We start from the raw sequence: 14164 nt of genomic DNA on the forward strand, positions 1-14164 counted from the left end.
AGCTGTTGAATCAACACCTTTGAACTGAAACCACATTATGCGAGACCGACGGCTTTACGGCAACTCGGTCTGGCCATCGAGGGCGTCTCAGTCAGCGTCCGTGTGTGGCCCCAGCGACCGCACTCAGCCCCCACCCGGGATGGAACGGCGAACGGCGGGGCCTGGGCGAGCGGGGCTGTGTCTGGGCCCAGGTTCCCAGGAGCCTCGCTATTCAGCCAGAAGTCTCTCTGGGCTCCCGGGACCCACCACAGCCCGAGGATACCCAGCCCATCTTCCCCTAACCTCAAGAGACTGTAGCTCCAGGTCCATTTTTGGTCACTTTAATTGTAAAAACGAAGACATTTATATAAATAAGACCGCTGTGTAAAATAGGATTCACCCTTCTACTAAAACCCTTCTCCCCACGCTCAAAAAAGAATATAGAAAAGCCAGCAGAGATCAGAAGTACAAATCAGCATGCGGTCCCTGATGAGAAGTAACTGGCAGGCCAGGTTTCCCTGCCGAAACAGGCCTCGTGGTGAGCGCACTCCTGGCCCAGGAGCCTCGCCGGAGGCTCAGTGACACCCACGCCCTCTGCCATGGGAGCCCAAGTGCACAGGTGGAGGCGGTACAAAAGGTTCGCGGCCTGGCGGCTGGGGAGGGAGGACAGCACGTGGGGAAAGGCTGTCGGTCCTCGCGCCAAAGCCGGGGACGACGGAGCTAGCGGTCCAATGAGAGGCAGCGGTTTGTTCAGCCTGGGGTCGGGCTGGGGAAGGGGCTTCTGGAGGGTCACCTCTTCTCCAGAGGACGAGGGGAGAAAGCTGCCAGTGTCCCTTGAGAGGACAGGCTCCTCCTGGGGCCAAGTGCATATGGCCGGTGAAGACAAGGACAGTGCAGGCCAGCCGCAGCGCGGCGGGGGGGGGGGGGGGGGCGGCGGGGGCTCCCGGGAGGCGAGGGGAGAGCGGCCCCCAAGAGAGGTGGGGCTGGCGTGTCCTTGTGCGAAAAATCCCACCTCCCCACCCTCCTACCCTGTCACACCTCCCACCCCTCCCCTGCGTCCAGACCGCGGCCTGCTCTCCCCTTCGCGCGCTGGGGGCCTGGGGAAAGGTGTCCACGCGTTCACCCGCTGGGCGCGGCTCAGGAAACTGTCATCAAAGGGCAAAAGGAAAGACCCCGGGCTCTCCTTTGCAAAGCGAGGGCCTGCCTGGGGCCGCTCCCCATCCCTGCAGGGGACGGGGGCAGGGGTGGGGGGGGGACGGTGTCAGGAGCACTTCCAGACACACACAGCCAGGGTCCCCCCGAAGTACAGGTACAGGAGGTTCTTCACCTCGTGTGTGATCTCAAACCCAAAGCCCTCGCCGATGACCACGTGCCAGGAGGAGCCGAACTTCTTGTCCATCGTCTCTTTGATCATCTTGGCAGCGCTCTGGAACAAAGGGGACGCTCATCAGGTGGGAAAGGCTGGGGGGGGGAGCACAAGCCAACCCCCGCCTCCCCCCGGGAAGCCGAAGTCTTGGCAGGAGAAGAGCCCACGCCCCACTCTTCTGCCTCCTGCCAGGGGCTGGGACACAGGGACAGAAGAGCAGACCCTACCCCACCAGTCAAGAAGACACTGGCGAGGCTGGTCGAGCAGGCCCTGGTCTGAAGAGGGAGCCCCGGGTCGGCGTCAGGGCTCCGCCGTTCAGTGCCCGTGTCCGGGGTCGGCACCGCGAGGCTGCGGTGGGGACCAAGCGCGGTAACGCGTGACGGCACTCCGCACGCCGCGTGCGGGCCTCGTCACTGCGAGGAGGTGTCAAGTTTGTCTCCAGGGAACAGAAAGGCTTTTCCCTAATGGGTCCGGGGAACTTCTGGAAGGGGAGTTGGACTGCTTCCCTCAGTTACGGCAACAGCCCCCACTCCTTCCTGTGCTGGCTCTTTCAAGAAGCTTCTTCGGAGAAGAGGCCCAGGGAGGGGCAGAAGACCCAGCCTCTGAGGGGGAGTCCGTGCCAGGCACTTGGCCCACGTCATCTCAGCACACACGTTCTCGCGGCCCCCCGGTGGGGAGGCAGCATCTGACTCCCCGTTACAGACTAGGAGACTGGGGCTCAGAGATGAGAAATGGCTTATCCGGGGTTAAAGAGCTCGGAAGGGCTGGAGACAGCATTTGAACTTGGGCCTGGGTCTGCCTCCCCACTGGCTGGGCTGTCGTGATGCTGACTTCTTTCTCACTCATCACCGGGCTGATGAATGACATTCCTGCGTCACTGCCTGTTGGCCATATCCCCAGCACCCTGAACAGTGACTGGCACAAGGGATGGCATTTAACATCTTTTTTGGATGGATGGATGGATGGATGGATGGATGGGTACGTGAATGAATGCCTGGGCCTCTGTTCTCCCCTGGGATGGAGCCAAGGGGGAGAGGTGCCCTACCCAGCAGACCCCCGGAGACAGGGAACACAGGCAGGGGCACCCGAAGAGCCCTCTAGGGCTGGGCATGACCACCATCAGATCAGTGCCCCAGAGACAGCACCAGCCTCTTCCCTCGCTGGCTTTCCTCGGGCTTCGAATGCTTCCAAGGAAGGCGCCAGCCAGGCCCCAGTAGGACTCTCTGGAGCTGGCTGTGGGGACCGGGGCCACCTGATTCACCCACGGGGGTCACCGAAGGCACAAGGGGCTGCCTGTACCTCATTGTTGTTGGAGAATTTCTCACAGGCCGTGACACACAGCTCCATGGTCTCTACTCGCATCTCCTCTGGCATGTCCGAATGCTAGAGACAGGGCAGGGAGACAAACAGAGAGAGGCTTAGCCCACAAGCTGGCCTTCCGGGCTGGCTTCGCCGTCCCAAGCTTAAGGCATGGACATTGGGTAGCTGCCCTGGCACGGCCCTGGGCAAGCCCATCTCCTGACTCGGGGCGTGCGGCTGGGACAGAGGGCATGGAATCTGGCGAAGCCGAGTGGGCTTTAACGCCCGGGCCCCTCTGCAAGGGCACGAAGCTTCTGGCATCACGTTCCAGCCAACAGACACGGGGAGAAGGCTGGCCCGGGCAGGAGAGGATGCCGGTTGCGGAAACAGTTTACATGGGCCCCAGAGCACAGCTGGATCTCAGCCGGAAGGGCCTGGAGAGACAGCTCCGGGTTCTTCCTAACTCTGACCGCTCTCTCTCATCCACTTGGCCGGATCCCCCTCCTCTTCCTGATTGCGGGAGGGCCCTGGGCTTCGTCCCTACCCTGTCTCTTCGCCAGCAAGCTCCTCTCCGGGAGGTCCCACCCTGTTCCGTGGCGTCATGTATCTTCTACGTGAGGGTTCTTACATTTTTGCTCCCAGCTCTAACCTTTTTTTGTGGGAGGCTCCGGACTCCTATGGCCAACTCTCTACTTGACAAGCTGACTTAGACGTCTAAAGGATAACTCGACTTTCCCCACAAACCTACGCTTCCTCCTCCTTCCTTTTCTTGGTAACTGACACCATTTTCTCTCCTGAGTTCAGGGAAAAAAAAAAAAAAAAGTCCTGGGAGTTATCCTTGACTTTCCTGTCCTCACACCTGGCACCCAATGCGCCAGTGAGTTCTACGGCCTCAACCTCCAAGATGCGTCCTGAGTCTGAACGTGTCCACTTCCACTCCGTGACCTGGGCCTAGCCGCCCCCTCGTCTCCCTGGGCCTCTGCAGTAGTGTCCTCACGGGTCTCCCCACTTCCACTCCGGTCCCCTAAAAATCCATTCTCCTTACAACAGCTGGAGCGATCCTTCGAAAACATCAAACGCGTCCCATCCCTCCTCGGCTTAAAACATCCGCTGCTCCCTTCGGGCCCGGGAGAGCGTCCACACTCTTCACCGTGACTGTCACAGCGCCTGGCCCACCTGTGAGGTCTGGCCTGCTGCCACTCTGGCCCTCACGTCCCCCCACCCGCCTCGGCACCCGTCGGCCTTCCTTCTGTTCCTCCAAGATGCCGAGCTCGCTCCCACCGCGGGCGTTCGGGGCTCGCCGTTTCCCCTGCTTGGCACGTGCTTCCCAGACCTTGGCAAGGCTGTCTCCCTAACTTCATTCAAGTCTCTGACCGGAGAACTCTGTCCAGAGGCTAACCTCTACTCTCTAGCCCCTGACACCTGCTCTCTCTCTCTCTCTCGATAGCCCTATTTACCAGAATTGCGCTCCTTGAAACTTTTCTTCCTGTGGCCCAGGCCTTTGCCTGTCTTGCTCGCTACTGTACCCACAGTGCCTAGAAGAGCGCCCAACGTACAGTAGGTGACCTAAGTACTTGTCGAGTGAATGAAGGAACGAAGGAATGGAGCACCGTCGACTCTCAGACCTCCAGACCTGAGCCAGGGGAGCCCTTAACTTCCTCCTCCTGCTGTCCTGCAGGGAACGAGCTCCCTGCCTCGCTTCGAGGCGGTGTGGGCCCTGCTGGCCGCCCTGCCTCCCTGCCCCGGGGCTTACCCTGACCAGAGGGAAGGTCTGCAGTCGCTTATAATCAGCCTCATCTTTCTTCCCTTCTGTTTCTCCCATGATCCTTCCACCGTGACCCCCGGAGGGAGAGAGTGGGCTCTCGGGAGGTGCTGGCGCTGGCAGTGAAGACCACACCCTGGGGATTCAGGAAGCAGGCCCTGCCAACTGGGTGGGAGCAGAAAATGTCTTTCCTCAAGGGGTGCTGTGGAAAACAGGAAAAACCAGGAGAAAGAGTTGGCTTTCAAACCATACATCACAAATTAGAAATGTCTCACTGACAATTTGACACCTCCCCGTCTTAACTCCTCCGCATCCTTTTCCAAATGGCCAGCAAGTCTGCAGACGGGAGGATGAGTCAACGCGAGATGCTGGGACCCGGTGGTTAAGAACACACTGGTATGCGGCTACAAGCCCACACTGTCATTATCAAGACAAATACTGAGTGCGGGCCAGGCCGAGGGTGGAGCCTGGAGCTTGCAATTAACACGCGCAGCTTCTCTGCATGCACACGTATGTACACGGTCCTTACTCCCCAGCACACGTAGCTGGAAAGGGAAATGTCGGGTCAGGATCAACAATCCCGGGCTTGTGTGCAAGCCGGAGCCTCTTCCACGGGTCCCTGATCTGCGGAAGGAATGGGAACAGTGATGGTCCGTGTCCTCCTCGGCTTGCCCGGCTCCCAGCACTTCCTGCCCCCTCCCCCTCAGGCCTGCCTGGTCCAGAAGCTGTAAGGCCTGGGCCTCCTGGTTCTACTGTTCCCCAGCAGTGTGGCCTTGGGCCTCAGGGTCCTCACCAGGAACCTGGGGGCAGCCACATCTATCTCGTGGGGCCGTTACGAGACTCAGATGAGAAGGTACGTGAAGCTAACCCAGGGCCCAGCACATGGCCACATACACGAGAGACTGTGTGTGGATATGAATGGAAAGTTATGAAGCCTAATACATATGTTTGGATTTTTTTTCTTTCCAAATCTAGCTATGTAAAAACAGATGGGACTTTTCCTAAAGAGAGGAGCTGGGTCCTAACGTCTGTGAGCACTGCTGGAAATCCTGGTTGTTTCTCCTTATTCTCCAATTCAATCTAGCCTGTAATTCAAGGGACTTTTTCTCTCGGAAGAAGGGCTAACACAAGTGCCTACAACCCACCGTGCCGCGAACCCTGCTTAACCATCCACACTGGACACCTACAAGCAAATCATGTTACGCCAGCGTTTCTGACGTTTCCAAACTGGTTTGTGTTCGTGGCACGGCCGCCAAAGCCCGAAAACGCCGAGCGCAGCAGCTAACGGGCAGTCGTGACGGGTGACGTTTGTCAGGTTTCCTGTCCCCAGTGCCCCACTGCTACAACGCCCCTGCGAGTTAGGGCCTGCACCAAAGGAGGCGTAAAGCTGCCCCTCCACCGGCCTGAGGTCTCAGCCGGTGAGCGGCAGACCTGGGGCTTGACTCTGGGCGCGGGCTCCGGCGTGGGCCCCCCTCTCTCCTTCTCGTGGCACCGACACAAGGTGGGCGCCCAGTGTGCCACCCCCAGCACGGGCCGTGTGATCCCAGCTGCGAAATGCACGTTTGACGTCTGACCGGTCGGTGACGACCGTTCTCATGTGGACTCGGCCCGCGTGTGGCCGAGCACCGAGCCTTCCGCGTGCTTCTTCCGGGCTGTGCTCGTGACCGTCTCCGTCTCGCTGGTGCTTCCGAAGCCCTCGGCGCCACCCCATTTGGCGGGCTCCCTCGAACGAGGCTGGAAGCCTGCCGCCGACTCCACCAGCCCGCGACACTGGTTATTTTCTGGTTTCCCGGTGGACAGACGGTTCCTCTGAGCTCGTCAATTCTGGGCACCTGTACCACTCAGATATTAGCAGTTCTGGTTTGTCTCTACAGAGAAGTTGGCGAATGACCAGGCACGATCTCACTGGACTTTCTGCTAATGTTTCTTATTTCACAGAATCCAGGGAATCGTCTTGTCTCTGCTCGTTAATGTCAAGGCCCATCTCCAATCCCATCCTGTCCTGGCTTTCACAAAGGCCACTCGCGCGCTGCCTCCTCCCCGTTATCAAGGTGCAACAGAGGTGACGATCAAAGGATACGGGCTTTAAGGCGTGTTTACCTCCCAAGATTCTCAGCTTAAAATGTTGAAGCAGTCGCTGAGGCATTTCCCACCTAAATACTGAATTAAATATTTCAATCCGATCCAGTGCATCCTCGGGGCTCAAGAGTGCTGGCCTGGCGTGGCCTGGAAGGGAATTCAGTCAAGGGTGCGCCTGCCTGCCCTTGGGGAGGGCGGGGGCTGGGGCTGCTGGGATTCTGTTTCAGCATATGGAACCCTGATGAACCAGACTCAGAGGTCAGAGATATTACCAAAGTCCATTCTTCAGGAACAAAGGGGAAAAAGCCACCGGGACAGGTTTTTTTTTTTTTTTTTTTTTTTTTTTTTTTTTTGGAGGGGGAAGGGCGTGGGGAACCGCGAGGTGGGGTATTTAGGCTGGAAGGCCAGTTCTATAACCAAAATGAATTTTGTTCCCTCCGTGCTTTGCAGCCCCGGGCAAGTAATTTAACCCGAGCCTCGGTTTCCGCCTCTGTGCAATGGGATGAACCCGTCTTCTTATTCTCAGAAAGCCACTGCAAGCACCAACGGTATGTATGTGAGGGTGTGGAAACCGCAAAGCTCTGCGCACTAGTCTCATGGCGCTGCCCGCGCTGCCACCCTGCCGTCGGCCAGCACGTCTCCAACATTATTCAACCGCGCTTATCAAGGACCACGATTGCGAATGCCTTTTCCCAACCACTGCCAGTACTTCTGGGGATCCAAAAGGGATGAGACTTGCAGGATAAAAAGGAACAGTTATAGATGACGCGCTTCCAAATACAGAAAGGTAGGAGAATCTTTTATGATGCTGTATCATTATAGTACAGCTACAGTCATTTGGCCACGATTTAAAGCCCGCCTGGAAGAATGCTACCAAAAATAGCAGACCCAGAGGTTTTAATAACCTTATCAATCTCCCGTGCGGATGAGTGTGTGTCTGACAGCTCCAGGCCAGAAAGAAGTCCCATCAGGCCTAAAAGAGGGCCCTTTAATAATGTAAGTGTGACCACGGCCAGGGTACTTGAATCTGCTGGGCACCAAAGCTCAACCTGTCCTAGGGACGTCCTGGGGCACAAAGCCAGTGGCGGCCTCGCCCTGTCTCCCGCCCCTTGCTCTCCTCGCCCAAGGACGCCTCCGAACGCTCGGCACAGCCTCGCCCCTGTCTACTGCGAGGCTAGGCCCAGGGAACAGGAGGAAAAGACAGGGCTCTTTCTGTCATCACCTTGAAAGACCCAGCGCCCCTTGTCCTGCTGTCTGTGCCTCATTCTTTCGGACACTGACCTCAGTCACCGTGTATTGTTTTGCTCCTGAAGCACTTGGGAAGCATCCTTAGGAGGGTTAAGCGGATGTGAGAGGGGTGGGGGGAAAATGAAGGACTCTGGGAATTAAGGGCGAAAGTGTCTGCCAGTGCCCCAGAGTGGGGGTGGGGGCAGCCACTCAATGCCTGGAACACTCCTGGCTTGTGCGTCCCAGAGCACCCCCGGTCACCACCACCAGGATCCGAGAGGTGGGAGGGCACACTCAGAGCAGGGCATGGGGGTTGGTGGGTGCAGTCTCCGCGGGCAGGTCTGAATTCACATCTCGTGCCTCAGACAAGTGTTTCTCTCTCGGAGCCTTCGTTTATCTCGTCTGGAAATTGGGACGAAGAACAGACTACCTCACAATAAGCGTCAGCTCTTGTTACCCGTGCAGTGAGAGGGGGACCTGCGATGTCCTTCTTCATATACCAGCCCACTAAACACCTAAACGTTCAGCCAGACAAACCAATAGTTACTGGGTCCCCACTCCGCAAGCCACGCTGTAAGCACTGACGGACAAAAGTCACAAGGAAAGTCTGTGGAACACAGCTGGGGCCAGTGGTGGTTGCGGGGGGGGGGGGGGTACACCGGGTTTTCATTCATTGTCTCCTTTCATCCAGTAACCACCTGTGAGGGCAGCATCCACTCCCAGTCCTCAGATAAGGCACCCGGGGCTCAGAGAGGTTTGGGGGCTGGCCCAAGGGTACTGAGCCAGCAGGGACAGAGCCAGGATCCAAACCCATATCTGCCCTTCTAATTCTACCTTCTATGCCTCTTCCCCGGTCACAAGCAAGTAGGAGAAAGACAGAAACACAAGTAGCTTCAATTCTCGGCATCTGCCAGTCCAGCCACCTGCCCGGGGCACGTCTCCTACTTCCAGACACGTCGGGGGGACACACTGGGTGCCCTGGTCATACCCCCCGCCCTTCCCTGCCACGTCGACCCTCTGCCTTCTGGCAAACACAGAGCAAAGCTGGCAAGGTGAGGAGCAAGGAGGCTAAGGGAGTGAGGGCATTCATCCAAGATGCTGGGGGTGAGGTCAGGAGACAACACGGGAGACCCGGATTTCACAGATCAGTTTCAAAGGGGGGAAGCAAACACAGGATTGCGTTTTCAAGTTACGCTGAGAACATTAAACACATCATCTACTATAAATGAAGGTTTTAATAGTTAGAAGGAGATGGTTGCAGAATAAAGGACAGTCCTCAGAAAAGACAGTTACTTTTCTCTCTCTCTCTCTCTCTCTCTCTCTCTCTCTCACACACACACACACACACACACACACAGGAAGTTGCTGCTGTTAGTGTTGTTTTTAACATTGTCCTCATTTTTTCTCGTTTTACTGAGGTCTACTGAAGACTTCTGATGTGCCTTAGACCATGGGGAGGGAGGGAGGGAGGAAGAGGTGGGGGAGATAAAGACATTTTCTTTATGTGTAACACGACATACTAAACAATATTGACTCACGTGGTCCCCCCCACCCCCGCCACCACCACCAACACACCCGAATTTGGATGAAATCCCAAACCTTTTGTTCAAGATACAAAGTACAACAAAAAGTCACGGCCGTCACAGCCATTAGCTCCAAGCGAGCACAGATGCTCACCACACACAGCCGACTACGCAGTGTGCCGCCTCTCTCCTTCCCGCTCAAGAGAACAGATTTGAATGTGAGGGACGAAGAAGGACATTATTCCAGAAATAAATTGGAGTTGGCGCCGATTGGTTATTATTATTTTCTTTTAACCATTCGCAACTGCGAATTACTGGTGGCATGTCACAACCAGCCACGACTGAGCAGTTGTGTCGCGAGTCCAGACAGTCACCTGAGGCTGAAGGGTCTTCTCTCTTCCCCTGTAGATGCCCCAGGGCACTAGTCCAGTGTCTGCCACATGGCAGAAGCCCAACAGATATCTCTATTGTCGTTAAATTAGATTTCATTTGCTCCCTGAGAAGCATCAATCCATTTGAGTATCAAATCCATTCGATCGGATTTATTGAGCACTGACCATAAGCAAGGCAACAGGACGGGTGTTCTACATCCAGGATCTCACTTACTGCCCCCTGTCCCCAATAACTCTGCTACACAGGCGCTATTATCCCTACTATTCTCATGGCCACGACGGCCGAGAAAAGGAAAGTGACCTTCTACCCAGCTAGTAAATGGAGGAGCTAGGACTCCCTCAGTATATAGGACTTCAAGATTAGGCTTTTTCGATGACTCCACTTTAAGCAGGAGACAGTCTCTGCTTTCAAAGGGGCTTATGATCTGAGAGACCACCACATACACAAGGAACTGACTATGGTTCGCGACAGAAAGCAGAACATGCCACAAGGCAGATGCAGAGATAGAGGCAGGAGGAGAATTCTAGAAGGGGCAGGGGAGAGGATGGCAAGAAACGCTTGGTGGCAGGGGCAGCCTCAGAGTGGGAATCCCGGCAAGCGGACAAGGTGAGGAAGCCGTTCTGGGCAGAGAGATGAACAAACACAGTGACTTCAAAGCAGAAAGCTCAAAGCATTTTCTGGAAAGTCCAATGGTTCAATCTGGCTGGGGACAGAACCTGGCACAGGAGAAGGGAGAAAAAAGGCTGGGAAACAATGCTGGGGGTGGGTTTGTGGAATCACAGAAAGGCCCTATAACCTAGGCCTGAGAAGCGTGGACATTTTTAGTGGGGAAAGAGAAACGCTTTGGAAGTCTCTCGGGGGTTGGTGACATCGCAGTGTTTGCAGGCAATTATTGTGGTGGGCTGGGTAAACAGAAGAGACTGGAGGTAGGGACACCAGTTAGGAAGTTACGGCACTGGCTCAGGTGATCTGAACCAAACTGGCCGCTTCTGGAATGGAGATGTGAGATCCTCAAGGAGGCAGAATCAAAGCAACTTGACAACTGCCTGAGTGGGATGGGACGGCAGAGTGAGGGAGGATGGCCATGCCACTGAGAAAGACGGCACGTCGGGTAGGACAGACGGATGGTGAAGAAGCGGGCCGGTCTGATTTTAGAACTACGGAGTGTAAGTTGCTCGTAAGACACGGCGAAGAAAAGTGTCTCGTCACCGAATCGCACGTCATCAGGCACAGAAGGGAAGGTATTGAGTCCAACCACCACAGCAATATATCACGCACTACCCTCACCCCCACTCCAAAGCATCCCGAACCATGAAAGCCCAGGAAAAAGATCAGAGCACGGGATCTGGATTTCATGAAGGAATGACCGCTGATAATAAGGGAACTGATGACACTTCTCAGAGAGGGAAAATGTGGGGAAGAGACAAAGGAAGTGAAGTCACAAATGCTGAATCTACATTGGATCAGACTCTTTAAGAAACAAACAAACAAACAATTTAGTTTATTTATTTTGAGAGGAGGGGCGAGGGGCAGAGAGAAAGAGTATCCCAAGCAGGTTGGGGGTATCCAGCGCCCAGCCCTAGGAGGGGCTCGAACTCACCAACGGTGAGATCATGACCTGAGCTGGAATCAAGAGTCCTACGCTTAACCGACTGAGCCACCCAGGCGCCCTGGACCAGACCCTTCATACTTCAATTCCTTATCCTCAGAATTCCCCCCAAGGCGACGTATCCTGATTTTATATATACTCAGACTGGAGTTCAAGGAGGTTAGATAACTTGCTAAGGTCCTGTGATTGGGAATTCAAATTAGGTTTGTCAAGTTCTGTTCACTACAGCCATGGGTAGCACATCCTCAGGGAAGCCCATGGTTGGATCAAAAAGCACATCCTAGAACGTCAGGGTCGAAGAGGCCTTAGAGATGATTCAAACCAACTTCTATTTACAGACGGGGAAACTGAGGCCCAGAGAAGGAAATGACCAGCTTGGGGTCCCAGCACGTCACCAACGGTCCAAATCAAGCGTCCTGGGCCAAGGCGGTGGCGACCACCGGTCCAGCCGCGGGAGCGGGGTACTGCTCCGCGAAACGTGGGGGGGGGAGATTAAGGTCCTGGGGGGAGTCGAGTCAGGGAGGATGGGGGACCGCGCAGCGTGACGGGGCTTCGGGTGTGTGGGGGAAGGAGCGCCCCGTAGAGTCGCCACAGCTAATCGCTCACGGCCCATTTCCCAGGTCCCCGAAGTGAGGGGGTGGGGGTTGGGAGGACCGGGGGCTGGGGACCAGCAGGCAGGAGACTCGAGGTGGGGCCTCCGCGGTGGGCGAGGCCCCACCCGCCCCGCGACGCCTCGCGGCCCCGCTTCGGGCCGGCCCTCCCCGCCCGGCTGCCCGCCGCGCCCCAGGGCCTCACCTGCTCCCGCGGGGGCCGGAGCCGGGGCCACAGCTAGCGCACCCCCGCCAGGGTTGTCAAGGAGCGAAACAAGAGTGTCTTAGCAACAACAAGGAAGTCCTGCCCCCTCGCCGGACGTTGACAGGGATTTCACTTTTTATTGGTGAATAAAAGTGTCAATCAATGTTAAAGGCCCCTAGAACGTCAGGCTGGTACGGAAAGGGGCGTGGCTAGGGGCTGGGGAGGCGGAGCTGCGGTTATAGTCGTCTTAAGTGGGCCTGAGGAGCCGGGGAGCTACGGAAGTTCTCGTTTGAGAGAAGCAAACTGGGAAGAGTGGTGTTACTTTGGGCGCTTCTTTGAGCCATTTGAAATTTACAAATGCAATTTGTTGGTGTCGTGACCCTACGATACTGCTTTATTAGAATCGCAAAGGCCTAATAATACCTAGCAGTTATGTAGGCTTCGCAACGAGTATTTCACGTGATTCTTCACATCTTTTTTTTAGGTAATCATATTCGTAACCCCATCTCGGAGAGGTTAAGTAACTTGTTAAAGGAAAGAATCAAAGTAAAACTCCCTGACGTTGAACCAAGCCCTCTTTCCACCGTAGCACACCCACGTACTGTTTCCTCATTCCGTAGGAGATGTTGTACCATCGAAAGACACAGTTGTCCAGAGCGTGCCTTTTCTTCCTTTTAGGAGGGAAAATTGATCTGAAAGTCTTAGTGTAACTAGGGAGAAGGGAAAGCGAGGAGGGGAGAAGAACCCGCAGATTCAATTATTTGATTGGTGGGCCAAAGAGTGGGTGGGGTGACTCCATAATTTAAACATTTACTTTTTCATGATGGTACTTCAGGCGAAACCCCACTTCACATTCACTGGCACCTGCTGGGAACTCAGCCCCTGGCCAGGTGCTGGTTATTCAGAGAAGACGAAGAGGAAGACCTTGGCCCCAGAGAAGACACAGTCCAGTGAGGGGAGAGCTGTGTCAACAAATAGATATAGAAGACTTTATTCTACCTGTACTCTGGTATAGGTGTGGGGTGCTGGTTCTCTCCAAGGAGGGAGTAACTAACTCTCAGAGGAGGTGGTATTGAGTTTGCTGCATCTAAGGCGACTAGCAGGCTAATGAGGGTGGGAGAGCACAGTTTACTGGGGAACTGCCAGCGACTCCCTGAAACCTGGGTTCGGGACGAATGTGGTACAGTGGGAGGTGGCAGTGAAAAGGGTGGGGGTGAAAATGTAGAGGGAAGTAGGGACCACAAGAGTCAGAAGGATTTTGAATGCCAAGTTCAGGGACTTGGGTATTCCTGGGAGTGTTCTCTGGGGTCTTTTAGGTGAGAGTGGAGAAAGTAGCTGTTGGACAGTTCCAAGTAGGGCAGAAATATGGTCAGATCTTTTTTGACCACTGAAAGATCACTTGGGTGATGAATACGGTGGATCAGACTTGGAGTGGGTAGACAGAATGCGGGCACAGTGGGTTTGGTTTTAAGACTTGGCAGCTTGAGGTGTGCTTGGCCCTTGCCGATTCCCAAATCGCCTTCCTGGTGCGTTCTGAGGGTCCGTGGAATGTCTGACTCAGATTTCCCCAATCCACTTTGCCAAGTTTCTCCAGGAGATGGAAGTTGGCCTTTGAGGGGGATGAAGCTCTCGCCTCCGCCTCTCATCCAAACTTCTAAAAGGGGTCCACGTTTGCTGTGTTCTCTTTCTCACCTCCTATTCAGTCTTCAGCCCACTACAATCTGGCTTCCACTCCCACGCTGCCACCACCGAAATTACCTCTTCCATGGTTACCGGTGACCTCCTGAAGAGTGGAATCCAACAGACCCTTGTAGTCTTTATCTTTCTGGACCCATCCCCTCTGCTAGTGTAAACTTGTCGACCACATCCGTCTTTGTGAAATTCTCTACTCCAGAAGTAGTGCCTGCAGAACTCAATTTTCAGTGCAGATTCTAGGGCCCCATGGCATCAGAATAGTGACGGGCAGGAATCTGTATTTTTCACAAGTACCCCCGGTACACATTCACAGTTGAGAATCACTGCTCTATCTTAACATCTGGGCACTTCATTCTCCTGGATCTTCTTAAACCTCTCTTCCTTTCTGGCTCCTTTTTCCTTGGCTCTCTGTGCCCACCTTGACTCTATTTTCTTCT

At 55.3% G+C, this 14164-nt stretch overlaps 1 protein-coding gene across 1 annotated transcript; it reads right to left on the reverse strand.

Moving 5' to 3' along the window:
• Positions 1 to 304: 304 nt before the first annotated feature.
• DNAL4 (dynein axonemal light chain 4) lies at positions 305 to 12151 on the reverse strand. Its single transcript, XM_003989267.5, has 4 exons — positions 12033 to 12151; positions 4398 to 4608; positions 2645 to 2728; positions 305 to 1405 (listed from the first exon to the last, which is right to left on the reverse strand). Exons 2-4 carry the CDS (start codon positions 4464 to 4466, stop codon positions 1241 to 1243), a joined length of 318 nt encoding a protein of 105 aa, XP_003989316.1. The 5' UTR covers positions 4467 to 4608; positions 12033 to 12151; the 3' UTR covers positions 305 to 1240.
• Between the last annotated feature and the right edge of the window lie 2013 nt (positions 12152 to 14164).

The sequence above is a fragment of the Felis catus genome, chromosome B4 (assembly GCF_018350175.1).
Source record: "Felis catus isolate Fca126 chromosome B4, F.catus_Fca126_mat1.0, whole genome shotgun sequence".
Classification (NCBI taxonomy): domain Eukaryota; kingdom Metazoa; phylum Chordata; class Mammalia; order Carnivora; family Felidae; genus Felis; species Felis catus.

Coding starts and splice junctions, on each gene's coding strand:
- DNAL4 (XM_003989267.5), bottom strand. CDS start 4,466: ATGGGAGAAACAGAAGGGAAGAAAGATGAGGCTGATTATAAGCGACTG. Junction 2,729..4,397: donor AGACCTTCCCTCTGGTCAGG/GTAAGCCCCGGG, acceptor CCCTGTCTCTAG/CATTCGGACATGCCAGAGGA. Junction 1,406..2,644: donor AATTCTCCAACAACAATGAG/GTACAGGCAGCC, acceptor CCTTTGTTCCAG/AGCGCTGCCAAGATGATCAA.